This window comes from Seriola dumerili, unplaced genomic scaffold (genome assembly GCF_002260705.1).
Source record: "Seriola dumerili isolate Sdu_G_001 unplaced genomic scaffold, Sdu_1.0 BDQW01000138.1, whole genome shotgun sequence".
NCBI classification, from domain to species: domain Eukaryota; kingdom Metazoa; phylum Chordata; class Actinopteri; order Carangiformes; family Carangidae; genus Seriola; species Seriola dumerili.
The window spans coordinates 10,204,423-10,222,220 of record NW_019174393.1 but is presented as its reverse complement, the minus strand read 5'-3'; the positions used below and the strand labels follow the sequence as shown (position 1 = coordinate 10,222,220).

General features: G+C 39.8%; 1 protein-coding gene across 1 annotated transcript in view; it reads left to right on the top strand.

Annotated features, from left to right (window-relative positions):
- ccdc146 (coiled-coil domain containing 146) overlaps positions 1–17,500 on the top strand; it is a 45,286-nt gene extending 27,786 nt beyond the window's left edge. Inside the window, exons 14-23 of the mRNA XM_022749131.1 lie at positions 91–179; positions 1,140–1,304; positions 1,631–1,706; positions 2,039–2,187; positions 2,316–2,544; positions 12,254–12,364; positions 12,469–12,606; positions 13,128–13,253; positions 15,642–15,764; positions 17,300–17,500. Of these exons, the coding sequence (XP_022604852.1) occupies positions 91–179; positions 1,140–1,304; positions 1,631–1,706; positions 2,039–2,187; positions 2,316–2,544; positions 12,254–12,364; positions 12,469–12,606; positions 13,128–13,253; positions 15,642–15,764; positions 17,300–17,500 (1,407 nt within the window). The remainder of the gene's footprint in view (positions 1–90; positions 180–1,139; positions 1,305–1,630; positions 1,707–2,038; positions 2,188–2,315; positions 2,545–12,253; positions 12,365–12,468; positions 12,607–13,127; positions 13,254–15,641; positions 15,765–17,299) is intronic.
- Positions 17,501–17,798: the final 298 nt, after the last annotated feature.

Sequence of the window (17,798 nt, the reverse complement as noted above, 5' to 3'; positions counted from 1 at the left end):
TTCACTCAAACACATTAACATGCACACACACACACACACGCACACAGAAGTGATGAAACTGTGGCTTTACCTGTGTAACTGTGTCCACAGCAACTGAACCAGCACATCCAGCACGAGCTGCGAGAAAAAGAGCTAATCATCATGGACCACAACAAGCTGAATATCATGCTACAGCGCAGGTGTCACTGTTGTTTTCTCTTGTTTTCTGCATCACTCACCTTCCATTACATGTGACGGTGTGTGTGTGTGTGTGTGTGTGTGTGTGTGTGTGTGTGGTGAGAAGAGGATTTTTGTTACAGAGAAGCTACTAAGCTGTTAATTGGTGGCTCTTACTTTCTCTTTTTTTTTTTTGTATAATATGGAGATAAATTGTCATATTTCATTGCACAATACATGCAGTAGCAGGAATGGTGTCTCTGCATTCAGAGTTAGTACCTGTACATTATGTCCACAGTCTTAGCGATCAGTGTGAGCTGCAAATCAAATTCCTATACACAGTATATTGAAGTTTAGCCACTTACAATTGATTCCCTATTTGTTTTTTTGGCTCCTCTGATCTGTGTAACAGCTGGGATCACAATTAATTCAGACATCTGCACATGTTGTCTGGGTAGAAAACCATAACTTACTAATTGGTCATACTTCAGTGTTCAGACTTAGACTAATGCATCTTACACCCCCCCCCCCCCTTAAAACTGCACCTAATCAAGCAAAAGGGACAGGATGATGATTAAATGTTGTAAATCCTCTCTGTTAGCAATCACTGCTAACAACTCACGTTTTATATGAATGGTAAATGGAGATTTAATGAAACCTCAAAGTAGTTGTGTCATAACAAACTTTGAGTTGCTGATAATTTATCATGTGCATAAATATGACCTTTTACCAATGTTATCATTCTTTAGTTCATATTTTAACACTGAATTTAACATTAACACATTAAGTTTTCAGGCCACTTTATCAGATGAGTCAGCCATTAACAAATGTTATTGGCTAATGATATAAAGCCTGCTGTATATAAATCCTATAGTACCTAGCTAAACTAAGTGTGTTTTCCAGCTTTCACTCTTGATAGTAGCCGGTCTTTGTAATGCAGGTGAAGAATGGGTTCATTTCTTATCAGTTTTTTTCCGCCTCAGAATATCACAGTATTCTAAACTGTGCGACACGATCATGGAAGAGAAGATTAAGTACATCAAGCTGAAGCAGATCGCCTCACAGACTTTCACAGAGCTGACGGAGCAGGTTAAGGTCCTGGAAAACGAGATGGAGATCCAACGATCCATTGTCATCAACAAGGACAGGTGTGCGTGCATGTGTTTTGTAGAGGAAGGGTTTAGGTATGCCTGTATGTATGACTCGTTAGTACAAAAAAATAGCACATACTAATGCAGAAAAGAAGCCATACACATCTAGAATGAAATACGATAAAATCCTTGCAACAAATGCTGCCTTTGTAAAACTTATTGGGTTCATTTTGTGAAGACATTATTATCCCTTATCATTGTAGCTTTTTGTTGACCATTGCATTTGTTGATAATTACCACAGAATCTATGTCTGCATCCCTTTTTATTCAGTATAACATCCTTGATATTTTTCTCTGTGTGCGCTCATGTGTCTCCATTCCAGGTCGCACACAAAGGCTCGTATGAAGCTTTCTAACAGCTCCAAAATGAGGGACAAGCTGCGCAATGACATCTCCAAGGTCGAGACAGACACACACAAACACAGAGATGAGATCAGTCAAAACACACTGTGGGTCTTCTTTGCTATAAACCAGTATCACAAATAAATGAACAGATTCAATATGTCACAGAGTGTACTATGACTCAGGAGTTGTTTAACAGCGTCCTCTGTTATTTATCTTTGTTGGAATCTCTAAATTGTTTGTGTCTTACTCTGAAGTGTCTTTTGTGTTCTCTATTGTAGCAATCCGTGTCATGCAATATCAAGTGGAAGCATTTCATTGTATTTAAGCATTAACTTTTTTTTTTTTTTTTCTTCTTCTTCTTTTTTTTTTTTACCAATATCTTCCAGGTTGCATGGAAGCACCGTCAGATCAGTCAGCAGAGTGAGGACAGCAAACGTGAGGTGGTGAAACTCGCGCAAATGATCAACCTCCAGGAGCAGGCACTTATAGAAATTAACAAGAATCAAGAGACAGCCATACAGAGACGCAATTTTCTGTAGGTTACAAAATTTGAAGTTTTCACAAAAAAATTTCACAAATTTTCCCTGAATTCAAGTAGACGATGCAAACTACATATTAACAATGGCGTGTGTGTGTGTGTGTGTGTGTGTGTGTCACTGACAGTGGCATTCAGCTCCTGGAGCATGAGGAGGTGTTGTTCAACCACTATGAGAAGGTGAACATCCAAGAGGCGGCCATCACTAAGGGCAACGTGGCGCTGGAGATGATGGAGAAGGAGATGAGAGACCTGCAGTTAGCCATTAACGAGGAGAAGAGACAGATAGACCTGAAGAAAAAGGAGGTGCCCCTCAAGAGAAAGCTGGAGGGAGAGCTTACCATGTTGCAGATAGAGGTAGGAAAAACATGAACCTACACTCTTGCACATCCTCACACAGTCATTACATTAGCGGTGGTCAGTTGACAGTCTTTAGTTCTACACTGATAATAATAACTTAAACATCCTTATAAGTAAACACACCTTTCCACCAACATTTTTCCCACAAATTAGTTTGCAGTTCTAAAAGTTGGGTGGGATTACTTCTTTTGTTGAACTGAAATCTTTTATTAAAGTCCCCCCTGTTGTATAAACAGTGATGACAGTATCCTTATAACAGTCTCTCAATGCCCACTTCTCCTTTCTCAGTGTTTTACCTCATTTCTTGGAAACAAGATATGAAAACAATTTTTTTTTTTTTTTTTGAATGTTTTTGATGAACTAGCATCTGCTGTGAATCCAGCCTACTATACAGCTCCCAAAGTTTGAGAAAAGGTGCACTGAGCAGCTTTGTGCTTTTTATTTTTTACAGTGGATCGTGTTATTGCTGGCACCAGGTATATTATTGTCTTTAATGACCATTGCACACAGATGCTTGTGTGGTTGTTTTCTATAGCGCCCCCACAGTTTCCCTGGAGTGGTTTTGCTAATATAGCCACTAATTTGTTCAAATTGGGCCTATAGTATACTGCTGTTCCCATTTCCCCAATGTCCAATCTCCGCATGACCACATCAGGATGTGACTTAGCTGCTTGGCTTCGAAATCCTGTCTGCAAGCAGTTAGATGTGTCAATTAGGGCTTCCCGGTGTGATCGGATGATAAGATCTGCACTGAAAAGACAGATTGTGTGTGTGTGTGTGTGTGTGTGTGTGTGTGTGTGTGTGTGTGTGTGTGTGTGTGTGTGTGTGTGTAAAATTTTCCTTGGAACCTTCTGGCAAATTCTTTGTCTGTGTTTGTATCCATGTCAATGCCTGCAAGCCAGAGACCTTATCCAAAAGTGCCTTAGGTCATTGTCCAGCTAGGTGTGTGTGTGTTCCTATCTTTTGTTAAAAAAAAACATAAATTTTAGACATGTGATTTATATGATGTCAGTGGAAAATCCTCATAGGATTTTAGGAAGAAGATGTTTGTGATACATGAAACTCATGTATACTCAGGCTATTGTTCACGTTTATCAGTTGTTTTGTGAAGTTAGGGGAACTCCAATAAAAATAGTCAAGTACAAGCTCCAGAAGACAATATTTGACTTAGAACACCACTAATAAGCAGATCTGTTTTGAAATGCTTTCAAAGCTTCATCTCATAATGAGACTGTTGAATGCTCTAGTAAATACACTGTGTAGAAGGGCTTTCTTTTTAATCTGATGAACAGACTCAATGTTAATATTTTACATTGCTTATAGTTTATCTTACTTTATGTCTGTAGGCTGACTTTTATCACTCATCAAAAGCGGTCAGTTTATAGCCCTGGATTCAGAGCTGATGTGTTCTCGAGGTGCTCTGTCTGTAGTCGAACATCCTCAGAAGTTTTCAATAGCGACAGAAACCTTATTTTTGCTCCCTGAACTCTACAGACAGACGAGCAGAAGATGAAGATCTAAACCTGGAGGGACAAACCCAACAACCACACACTGCACAGGTTTCTCAGTAACAGACTGAAACACATGAATAAATAACATAAAAACACAAACATGTTCAAGCAATTCTGCAATACATAGAGAATGACAGACACGTAGAAGGAGTGAGATTTGAGAGAGGCACATAGACACACACACACACACACACACACACACACACACACACACACAAGCGCTGAGTTTCCCTGCCAGCGGCTGTATCGTGGGATTGGGTGTGTTGCTGCTCTGGATCAGAGCGACTGGTTTTTACTTGCTGCTGGACCAGACTTCTCTCATCTGAGTCTTGTGCTCTTTTGGATGAACGCAGTGTTGGAACATGCTTCACTATGTGCTGCTCTTTTGAAAAACACCCCCTTCCCCTTTTCTCCATCTGTTTACTCCTTCTGCTGTTTATCATTTGCTACAATGGATGCTGTTGGTGCCATCTTTTTTCTGTCTGTATTATTTTCTATTGTTTCTCTAGTCATTAGTTCCTTTCCTCCTCGCCTTTGTCTGACCATCCCTCCTTTCATCGTTCCCTTGAGGCATTCTTTAGGTTTTTGTTTCACTTTGAGTAACTTTATCAAGACATCCTTGCTTCTCGCCACATTTTTTCTCCAAATGTCTCTCCCTCTCTGACTGACCTTGGCAGTACATACGGTAGATTCCTTTTTTTTTTTTTTTTTTTGTTGGTCAGTCCACCATGTTGGTCCAGACTGAAATATCTCAACAACTATTGGTTGGATTGCCATGAAATTTTGGACAGACATTTGTGGTCCACAGAGGATGGAGCCAACTGATAATCCCCTGACTTTTCATCCAGCTCGACCACCAGGTCAAAATTTCCACTTATCCAGTAAAATATCTCCATCTACCTGAATTGGCACAGGATTTTACATTGATTCTATGGTTCTCTTAAGATGTATCCTAATGACATTGATCACCTGATATTTCCTCTGGTGCCACGATGAAATTGACATTTGTGTCTTTGAGTAAAATATCTCTTATCATATAATTTGGTCCAGAGATTCATGTTCTCCTCATGATGAATTCTATTAACTTTGATCCGCTGACTTTTCATGTAGGACCATTGTCAGGTCAAACTTTTTTTGCCCAGCACTTACATCACTCGCAAAACCAACGTCATTCTCATCACCCTCAGCTGTACTTTGTGTGTACTGCTAATTAGCAAGTGTTAGCATGCTAACACACTAAACTTAGACAGTGAACAAGGTAAACATTATACCTGCAAAACATCAGCATGTTAGCATTATTAGCATGCTGACGTTAGTTTTCCGCACAAACCACTGCTCTCTGCTTTCATCCATCTAGTCATTCGATATCACTCCCTCTTCTCCGTGTGTAAATAGCAAATCATTTTCTAAATCGCTGTTTTCCTTTTACACAGCCATCTCTCCTGGGTACAAAAAGTGAATCATAGGGGTCGCTCCTATTGCACTAGTCTTGCCTGCTCAATTCATTCTCCCTGCAAATTCATTCTCTATGCGAATTCAATCTCCATGCAACTGCCTTGCTGTCAATTTATCATATATATTGTGTATTTGTATTCATCTGTGACCAGTTTATCTGTTCATTGCAGACAGACCCCCCCCCTCCCTTTGATGGAAAATTTTGACAAAGATAGATCGGGCCATCTGTGAGACTATTGAGGTTCAATATACTCTGAGGCTTTTATTTGCTCTGAGGAATTTTAATTGCTTCAAAATAAACAGAGGTTGGTGTTGGATTCTAAATTTACTACTTGTTTATGAGTTGCTGGCACGTCGACATCTCAAACACACATACAGGTACACACGCATCTGTGCGCACACTGAGATCAGTGAAGTTGCGATAGTACCCTTGCAGCAACATCTGAATATTTTTGAACAATCCGCTAATGACTAGCTAGACTTCTGTTATACATAGTCATGCACAATCTCACAAAGTTACTGACAGATGTATTTATAGAGCGCACACACACAGCCAGTCATGGAGTGAGATTTATAACGGGGTGGGGCTGATGACATACTGCACTGTCCCTACAGCGGCGTCATATTGTTTGTCCATCCATCTGTTAAATCTTTGTCCAACTTTTCTGCAACTTATTACCATGGGGAAACCCAACATAGATCGTGTGTCGTCCCCCCGCGCCTAACTTTCTAACCCACTCAAGACATCAGACAAAGTTGGGATGCATCCCAAATGTAGTAATGGCAGTGTTACAGTAGCTCAGTGGTGACATCTTTTTGTATGACCACTAATAAGTTAGCACTTTAGCACAGCAGATTTCCAGTGGAATCTTTTTATTGACTTGTAGACATAAAGAAAACTCACCTTTTTACCACATTCAAATATTTAAAATAAAAATTGAATGTAGTTTTTTACACTTCAGACTGTCATCCAACAGACATAAATTTTTGCCTTTTTATTTTGTCATTTTTATATGTGATTGTAGGAGTTCTCTGATTACTTTTTTCCATCTTTTTAGTGGAGTTCTGAGTATTACCAATTAAAATATATCTGTCGACTCAGAGGTTTTGGCAGGGCTGCAGGATTGTTAGGCAGATGGAAGTCCAGCACATAGATAATCCAAAATTTAAATATAGTCTATGTTGCTAAATAGTGAATAAGAAGACCATGTGCACCTGGTCATAACTCCAAATAATATACAATCACTTATTCTGTCTCATGAGCCTTAATGTTGCCAGAGGTTCTCTGCAGGCAGGAACCTCAGCTCATAACTATTTGTGTATCACAGTTAGAGACTGAAAAGTGAGGATGTTTGTTGTCAGAGGCTTCAAGGCTGTGGAGTGATTTTGCCTGAGGAGTCCAGGTCAGCAGAGTCACCTGTCAAATCTCTCCTAAAACATGTAGCACTTACCATAAGGTCTTTTATACCCCTCAACTTTCATTTTGACATCACCAGTGTAAATCAGTTAACCAGTATCATGGGTGTCAAACATCCTTACATAGAATCCAAGTTCAAAATGTATATTTTCATATCTAATTAATAATGTATTCCTCATGTGGGTCTTCAGAAAAGCTTCAGTTCAGCTCCTCTGCTCACTTGTTCTCCTAATTAACCTTACATAACCTTATTATGATTATGATTTTACTATAGTTACTGACCTTTCTGCCTTACTGATCTGTCCCTTGTCTTTTATGTCTTTTAATTGTGAGGCACTTTGTAACCCATTTTTGGGAAGTGTTACTTTAATAAGGTATAAATAATTATTTATCTTTATTATCACTGTTAAATATGCAATATTATGTGCCATCCATTATGCAGCTTTTTAAGCCATCATGTTAACTACTAACTGGGCTGAAATTATGTAAATTATATGCAAATTGCATTCTGCGTGGATGCTTTCATATGTACAATGGTTTACAGCATTCATGAGCCAAGAAAGCAGCTATTCTTTGTGAATGTCAGATGAAGAAAACAGAGATGCAGGCAGGCAGAACAGGGACACTGACACAAAGACAGATGAATACAAAAAGAAAGACAAACAAAAAGGAGGAGGACGGGTATAAAAATGTTAAGAGTGAGGGCAACACAGAGGGGAAAAAAAGACTGATTGAAGAGCGGAGCAGGGAGAAGGAGAGTGACAGACACGCTGTATGCCCATCCATCATGTACTGTTTAAATAGCTGAGGGTGGTTACGTATGAGGGTGGAACACGGATCAATCAGACTCAAAAGTTAGGACTGGGCACACACTCATCACGGGCAGAGTATTTGCAGATTCTGACGTCTGAAAAAGTTCCTTGCTTTGAAGTGTTTTAAAACATCTTTGATGCAGTGAGGTTTCTTTGTACTGAATATCCATTATTCAATTATTTTATTCAATTATTATTTTATTTCACCCCTAACAAGTCAAACTCATTTTTGTGTTGGTCTTGACTTGTGATTTGGTCAAATTGAAATTACCAAGAATTAGAAATTTATACTTCTGCCATGACAGTGCGCCCTATATTACTGCTCTCCGGGGGGGTGGGGGGGGGCTTGAGTTTTTGGTCCCGATTGGCGATGCCATTACTGGTAGTTTGTCGTTGGCAGGCACTGAAAATAGTTTTAATATCATTTCAGCTCCAATAGCCTTATAGTCATTTACTCCAGGGCCAACGTTGTTTGTACATTACAGAGTCAGAGAGACACGTAGCAATGACAAAGTGCTGAGACTATGGACAACTCATTGTGGTACTTTTGATCATCTAATCATTTTTGCAACGACACAACTGGACCCATGAAAGATAGTCAACTAATGCAAGCTAGCTAACGAAATATGAAATATGTAGAAAAGTGAAAGCTCAGCCGGAATCCTAGCTTACATTGGCCGGCTAGGATAACTAGCTTCCACTCAGCCATCTCGGCTAACCAGCTTCTATTCAGAAAGTAACTTTCACTTTTTGAATGGACGTGCTCCAGTCAGTAGTGCACCTCCGGTAGTTGACATTTGAGTTCAGGCTAACTAGGAGACGCATTGTCAGTCACCCTCTGCCATGGGAAATGTCCACCTAGAAGCTTGAAAAAAGTTTAATCTTCTCCTGAAAAAGTTTAAAAGTCTGCACAATAGCTGCTGTATCATTTTTAGTTTATTCCCTCACATAAAAAGTGGGAAGAAATCAAAATTCAGTTCTACTTTATTTTGTGGTGTCACTATCATATTCTACAGTTTGGTGACTTTCATTTGTACATTCAGCATGAAATGGGAACATCTAGCCTGCTTTGTTGCTTAATTTTGTTTTTGAAATTACCTAATCATGCATTCAGCTCCTCGCACCATGAACAAGGTTTTGTTGTCAAAGTTATATTCTCTGTGAAAACTGCAGATAACCCTGGTCCCTGTTGGTCAGCCCCAATTCCTGTTTCTCAGCATCTCTTGTCTCTCTAATTCTGCCTTTCTTTTCTGCTCTCACATCCAATCTCTCGTTCCTTTTCTCACTGCGGGCCTCATGCTGTCTTTCCTTTGCTCTTCTTCACTTTATCTTCCCCTGTCTGTCGGTCTTTTATCAGCATCTCTGAGTTCATCTGCTCCACTCTCATCTCTATCTCTGCTTTTCAGGCTATCAGTTGCTTACTGTCAGTGTTGCTTCCTCTCAACTTCAGTTCTTCCTGAGCATCTGTAACTTTAACCTAACAAACACCTCGATTAATCACATGACAACCATACTATGAAGTTAAAACTAGAGTCATATGACGTTGAGGGGGGAAGCATCTTTTTATCAGACTGAACACCTCAGTCTGTTTTAATCAGACTCGCTGTCTGTTTGCATGAGTGAGGCTTCATTAATCTCATCCCATGAAGGGAGAGAAAATGGGAATCATCACTTTGTTCCACGCTGTCTTTCAAGTCTGACACACACACACTCTCACATTAGATACAGGCACGTAAACATGCATCTAAGTACACACACTGTATGGTCGAATGGAGGAGAAGCTGCTGTTTCATAAGCCGGGTCCTGTCAGGTCAGACCGCCTGGGCACAATATTTTTCTACACCCTGTTTTTCTCCTCAGCTCCTCCCCACCCCTCTCTTTACTTTCTGCAGTCGATCCAATCATTTTTTCTTCACTTATATTTGTCTCCCTCTCCGATCTCCCCAGGCATCTATTAATATTTTCTCATGTATTCTCTCTTTTTCTCTTCTGTCATCTGATCTATGTTTTTTTTTTTTTTTTTTTCCTTCTTTCTATTTTCTGCTTATGTCCCCTTTGTGGTCCCTGTCAAGGTTCCTTGATCAATTCAGCTTCATATATTCTTATATATAGACTACATTTATTTTGCTGTAATGAGGCTGATTGTAAATTTGCATTGACTTCCCTGTTGAGACACTGTAGCTACTCTGATTGCTCATTTCCATCTACAATCCCTGCACCTCACTTCTTATTGATCTTTGTCTCTATAACCCACATTAAATACTGGATATTAGAACAACCTTTTTTCATGAAATAGACTGATTCCAGGTGCAGCCATGATCCCATATTCTCTTGATGGTTGGGTGTTTTTTTTTTTTTAGGCCTACAGTGAACATAATTCTCTTTCAACTAATGTGTTAATTATGTTTTGCTTGATTATCCAAAACCTAAATATATTCAATACGACTCACAAGGTAGCAATCTCAAAGATCTGTGTGTTATCTTTGGCGACACCTATGGTGATACATGGTAATTGCAGTCTTGTGATTTTGCGGGCGAGTCACACCAGACACCCCAGTTTATAAAACAGAAAAATGCAAGAACCTCTATATAATTTCATCAGTGGGTCATTGGCTCAATCCCCATTGTATTACCTCATTCAGCAATAGTGACCTTAAAGACACTTATTTAAATGAAAATCTTCTAGATTGCCACTTTAACATTGTTTCTTTTCATTTCCCCTCTATGTGTGTACTTTTTTCACACTGTCTGACAGTATCACATATTTAAAGTATATATTCTGTATCCCCAACTCTTCACTGAAGCTGCATGAACTTTATATACAGTGTTTGCTTTTTATTTTTTATTTTTTTGGCTTCACCCTTCTATTAGATGGAAATAGTCTACATGTCTTGTGTCTCATTTTATCCACATTTCCCCCCAAATTCAGTCAGACATATTTGCTATCTTTCAAAACTCTGGGATCTCCACTAGAATTTTAACTGAAGTTCTTTGTGTTTGAACAAAGTCTGGGCAAACAACATAAGTTTGTACTGACTGTTCTTCTGGGTTGACAGTGATATAAAACAGAGAAATCAGAAGATGTTAAACATTATAGCTGGACCTGTTGTGAAGTTTGACATGTTTGCTTGCTAGATTAGTTTAAAGGCGCCCTATAGAGCAGTCTACAGAAAGTGTTACGCACTAACACGTATTGTGTGTCTCCATGAGGTCTAACAAATGTGTTGAATGCATTTCTTTCCCCATAAAACTTGAGCAAAGCTTCTTTTTTTTTTTTTTTCAAGTATTTTGAAACTTATAACGTTTTCATCCATGTTTACCAGCTTGCAGTTTTCTTCTACCCTGCCTTTACTGGCACATTGCTGCATTCCTTCAAGTGTCTCCACAGCCTGTGGATTAGTAGAGAAATGTGAAACCATTGGAAGGGTTGTTTATTGCATTTCCCATGTTCACATGTGTGTGTGTGTTTGGTCTAGTGCACGAACAAAACAAGCACCATCTAAAAACTGGTGCATAGTGCTACGAGATGTCACTCTGCAGGGAACCTTTGACTAATGTTTTAGGTGTTAATCTTCTGTTGTTTATCTAAACTCTTATTCACTAAATCATGTCCGTGTCAGCTGAAGGCGTGAATCTAAAATGCCAGCGCTGTCCCCTCACGTCATTTTAATGTCTTCTCTTGTCCTGTCTGCCTTTACTGTCTTCGCTCTTTTAACTCATCTTCTTGTGCTTTCTTTTGTATCCTCACCTCCCCTCCTTCCTGCTGTTTTACGGGATGTCAAAACGTACCTTAGAGGGATCCTGTGGCATTTTAAATTTAAGTTTCTCTTATCACACTTTGCCAGTGACTCGTTACCTAGTGGGGAAGAAGTCCCATGTAGGCACTACATTTAGCTGAAAAATGTCTTAAGCGTTTTTTTAAAATCCCCATTAAGACATGTATCTTAAATGCCTGGAGGACTAGGCACTTGAAACAGACAGTAGTATTCATTTGTGTGAAGTCTGTTGTTCTGTGGGAAATTTCTATATTGTTTTCATTTTTAGACAGTAATGACAGCGACTTCATGAGTACTGTTTGGCCTATATGAACAGTATACCTATTTTATATCTCAGTACACTGTACGTGTGTACTGAGTGTATTGACTTGTTGTCTTGTCTTGGTTCATTCATTCATTAGCCTTTTTAGGGTCCAATCCCAGCTGACACGGGGCGAGGGTAGGACACACACTGGACAGGTTGCCAGTTTATAACAGGGCTAGAATATACAGACAAACAAGAATTCACACTCGCATTCACACCTCTTGGCAATTTGTCACCATTTATCCTCACCTGCATGTCTTTGGATTGTGGGAGGGAGCTGGAGGAAACCCACGCAGGCACGAGGATTAACTCCTACCTGCCGGCAGGTTCAAACGCAGAACCTTCTTGCTGCGAGGCGACAGTGCTAACCACTGCATCATCTTGCCACCAGTCTTGTCTTGTTTTTGTCTCTAATTCTCTCCATCTGTCAGCTTTCAGAGGCCAGGGACAAGACGCTTGAAGATCTGAATCAAACAGTTGATTACAAAGAGCTAAAAGGCAAAGACCCATCAACTGTTGAACTGGTCAAGAAAATTGAGCAGGTAGTCAACAACACTGTAATGTTATTTTTTCTTTTTAACATTTAACATTTTAAAAACTGTGTTGCAAGACAATAATCACTGTGTGTCTGTGCGTGCACATGGAGCTCGAGGTGAATCTAGCCGAACGCGAGAGGCAGTTACTGGAAAAAGAGCTCCTTGTGGACCAGGTGACCCGGCTCTCAAAGCCGCTCGGCGAACAGGCCGAGAACTGCCAACAGGACAGACTCTCGCTGAGGAAGAAGGTAGACAACGAGATCCACACACACACACACACACAGACAGAGATAAAGCTTGGCCCATACACACACAAATCAGATAATACAGACACAAACAGAAGCTGCAAGACAAAAGAATACACACTCAGATTAACACACACATGCAGATACACTTGTTATATCATTCACCTGTTCATTTATAGTCTGGTGGTTTACCTCTCTTTGTGTCTCTCTCACAAACACACTCACGTATTGTTTGAGGAGCATGTGCGGGCTCATGTGAGGAGCATGCAGAGTGGGCAGAGTTCACCGAGCAGTACATTTAACAAAAGCAAGTGGAACAAGGTTCATTACACTGATTTGAAGTGCAACACAACCACCGAAGATACAAGTGTGTGTCACAAAAAATATAAGCTCAAAGGTTAATTTGCATGTAGTTGATGTAATATCCAAGTGAATGTTGAATCAATGTAAGACTCACCAAAAGTGTGTGTGTGTGTGTGTGTGTGTGTGTGTGTGTGTGTGTGTGTGTGTGGTCTACCTCCCAGCTGAACGTTCTCCGAACTCATATAATCAACACCAACCACCGTCTGATGGCAGTTTCTGCGGAACTTTCCATGAAGCAGGCCGCTGCTTTGTCTCAACGACAAGAGATCAAAGAGAAAGAGCTCCAGGTCAGAGGTGGTCTCTCTCACTTACAGCGCCTACTGGCACCCACAACTAAGTGATTCTGGAGTCCAAACTGTGATCTTAGTTGCACATTCTCCCCTCAGTCTCCCACTGTCTTTCCAATTTATTCCTGTCACTCTCCACTGACCGCGATCGAAGACAGCAAAGTGTCTCAAAAAAAATTCTTCACTGTGTCCCATCTTTCACTGCAAACCCATTTATCTTGCTTATCTGCACTGTAAAATAAATCAAGAGGTAAACACAAAGAGACAAAATAATACTCATAACTGAGTTTTATAAAACTCCAGTGAGTTCATAAAAATAAAGCAATGTCAACTAGAATTACTGTCTCGCACGTCTATGCCTCCGCCAGCTAGTCAAGTCGCAGGAAATATGGTCACAACCTCTCCTTCCGTTCCTGAGTTACAGCATTGAATAATGGCCAGAAGTGTTTTTGCAGAACGTTTGCAAGAATGATATCACAGTGAAGTTGACCTTTGGATTTTAAATGTCATCACTTCATTAATCCTATTAGACATTTGTGTTAAACTGTGTCATAATTAGCGCATGAATTCTTGAGTTATGGCCAAAAGCATGTTTTGTCTGGTGACAGGACGGATGGAGGGACACACAACCCGTAAACACGATGCCTCTGGCTACAGCTGTCGCCCATGTGGAGGGTTAATAAAAGCAAGACACTATACAAGGACAAATAAATGAATCAGTGGTGACACAGTAAATGAAAGGATCAGGGATTCATGTATAGCAATGGTGCTAAACACTCACAGCCACCACTGGGCCTGCAAAGTTTAGCAAAACAGTTTATCGTTTGTGTGCTGGTCACCTGATAATCAGACTGAATACATTATACATACATTCATTCTTATCATAGCCAAGCAATGTTGGACCAGAAACATCTATAGCAGGTAGCAGTTAGCCTCTTAGTAACTTGTGTAACTATAGCAACCAAAAAGTTATTGTTTACATTTGAGCCACACCTCACCTGATTTATTTTTTTTTTAAAAAAACAAAGACTGCATTAACAGTAAGTTAATCTCTCTGTAAATGTTGGTTTTATAATATTATATGTCTCTAAGTGTGTAACATTTTGTTTACGTGTACCAAGTTACTGCCTGTACTTTAGTCTACTGTTAATCAGTAAGCTAAAGCTATTTCTGCATAGCCATGCTATTGTACAGCTTTTAAGCATGTAATGCTAGCTGTAACTCTGTTTCCTGTATTATATCTATAATCGGTACAACTGGTGTTTTTAGCCACTTGATCAGTTAATTAAAATGTTATCGAAAACACTATCGGAAATTTTTTGCGAAAGGTAATATGAGCCACAACACACTAGAGAATAAGATTTGTATATTCTCTGTAGCACAACAATGCTATGCGATGCATTTACAGACATAAAGGAACATGCGTGTTTGGTACAAGCCCCAGCAAAATTAACTTTTTCACCATTTTTCTTTTTTCAGTGAAAACAAAATGCAAAAAAAATCGTTCATACCTACTTGGCGGCAGTGGAAACAAGCTGTAAACACAACACTGACTATCAGCACCATATAAAATTCTTGTGGTTAACTTGTTAGAAAACAGTTGCCTATACACAACCAGACTTGAAGCATCATTAGCTTACAGCCAGCACCTTTCACATTACACACTGTTAATCATTGATTTGTGCAACTTTAAGGTAACGTTGCTCATAGCCTCTTAGTTTTACACTAACATCTTAAACTTTAATAACAAGTGGTTTTGCTTGTACAGATATTGTGTTTACAGTTTTATACTTTTTAACAGTAAATTTCAACATCTGTCTGGTCCTCTGAGGATGTAGTGGAGGAGAGAGTTCAGCTGGCAGCACAGAAACAGTAAATTCAGCTTTGTAGGCAGCATGTCCAAACACACACTGAGGTAAAATGATTTCGTTTCACTTCTCGATGAAAATGTTGCTTAAATAAAATCAGTTTTGACTGACATCTGCCATTGACAGCAAAATGCCATTGGTTAAACTAAACCATCGTTTAAGGAACATATTTTGAAATTCTGAGACCGGTGTGAGCAGAGAGTCTCACTGCTTTCTGTCTCAATAAAAAATTAAACTAATAAAAATGAGAGGATTTCCCATACGCCTTGTAAATGTTTCAAGAGTTGTGTTAATAACCTGAAGAGCCCCTGCAGCTGATGTATGCCCGCAGCGCGCCGCAGACACAACTACAAGTCGAAAATGCAGAGGCATAACTATGCCCTAATTCTGACACTAATACAACCATCTGTTTTTCGGGCGCAGTTAGAATTCAATTCTAACTGGAGCCAGGAGAGCAAAGAGTGGACGCAGTGATAGGAATACGAAGTGAATGTTTCTCGCGCTGCCCCTGTGTTTCCAGATGGACAGGTGCCAGCGGCGGCTGGAGCAGGGCCTGCCACCCTGCCCTGAGATAGAGGAGGAGTGGAGGAGGATGCTCCGCGACAAGAAGAGGAGGCAGAGGGACAAAGAGGAGAGAGAGAGGGTAAAGAAACACAGTACTTTAATCACTTCCTGACCAGTGATCTTTGTGTGTGCGTCTGAGGGGTGAGAAAAGAAGATATAGTGACAAAGGAAAAACGAAGTGGAGTGGGGACACGACACGGGGCAAGAATCAATTAAGATTCTGAGGGACAAAAGGCAGGCAGTACACCTGAAGATGCACAGACAGAGAGAAGGGAATAGATACTGTCACACACACACACACACACACACAGACTAGACAGAAACTGAACCGTTTTCACCACATGCACAAACATGGGACAAGAAGGGCAGACGGGCTGACAAACAGAAGTAAAGGCTGTCTACACAAAAAAAGGCACACATGGATCAGTGGTGTCTGAAACCAGTCCAGCTGTCTGTTGCCCATCTGTGTTTCCTCAGTCACCACAACCCTCTGCATGTAGTAAAAACAGGAAGAAGCATGCAGAAACAGAAACATCGCTGTGTATCTGATAGAGGAATTTATTTCCACTTTTGGAGTCTTCATTATCGTACATTTTTAGTTTTGTCTTAAAATGTAATTGTGTTTATGAACCTGACAAAGGGAATATGTCTTTTCCTGTTTATTTATTGGCAGAGTTTCTATTTTTCTATTTATTTTTTGCATTCAAAGCCATTATTCCTGTTTTTGTGTGCACTCCTTAGATCACATGCCAGCGGATAAACTGTTCATACGCACGAGAAAATCGCCATCTCTTTGAAGTCTCACACAGTTCATTTACATGCTGTTGTGGGGTGAAAGTCAAAGAGAGGACCGTAGTGTCATGAGGATGTATGCACACTGGAATTTTTTTTTTTTTTTTTCCCTTTCCTCAGCAGTAGTCAGCCATGGTTACAAATTGATTCATCAGCCGTATTGGGTTCAAATCAATTTTGCCAGCCACTGTCAGTTTTCTACCAGTCATATTTTAGTTTCATTAAAGCAGGAACAAAATGTTCTAGCCAGAAACGAGGGAACATATACCAGCAAATGACTGAATTCAGTGTTTTGTAATGCCGTTTGTTTCTAAAGCTTAGTGCTTTGTCAAAAACATGCATTAATCATCCTGTTGTTAAAGTCATCTGTGCGTCATAACCTGTCGGTCTGACAGATGATGAAGTGCAGCTTACACTGTCTTGATATTATTTTACTCCAAAAAACAAAATCCTGTATATCACATCCTGCAAAGCATCTCTAATCACTCTCTCTCGCTCTTTCTCTAATGTGTATTTTCATTTATGGAAGTTAATATAAAAAAAACTTCATAGATCAAACTTTAATCAGCCTTGAGATTTTGAGCTCAACTGTTCATTGGTGCCCTTGCATTTGTCTTGAGATATTAAAAAATAAATAAAATAAATCTTGGAATTAATTATTCCATTTTCACAATTAAAATTCAGGAAAAATAAATTTTAACTATTTAGTTCAAGGTCATGCAGTCTCACATCAAATATTCAAACTGCCTCTGGTGTATTTGTGTGTGTGTGTGTGTGTGTGTGTGTGTGTGTGTGTGTGTGTGTGTGTGTGTGTGTGTGCAGCTGGCCAAAGAAGAAGAGTGGAACCAGTTGCCTAATGGAGAGTACACCACAGCTGAAGCTCGTCCTAACGCGTACATCCCCCAGACCGACTCTCTTCCTCTGCCCAAACCCTATGGATCCCAGGCCCCCTTCAAACCCCCCCAACCAGGAGCCAACATGAGACACATCCGCAAACCAACAGTCAAACCCTTAGAGATATAGGAACCAATATACATGTTTGCACATCAAGACTACTGTGTATTCATGAAGTTGGAGGCTGATTTTTAATCAGAATCCACACATTTCACATCAGTGTCCCTCCGAGACATTGAATCTTCACTACAGGAATCAGCAGAAATTCAAAAATAAATGAAAGTTTTAATTTTTAATATATTTTCTGGGGCATTTTTTTCTTATTCCTTTCACACATTTATTGATCTATCTGCTCTCTCTCGCTCCTTCCTCCTCCACTTCTCTGCTTCCTGTGTATGTTTTCGTCCTAACTGTCCAGCATACCACT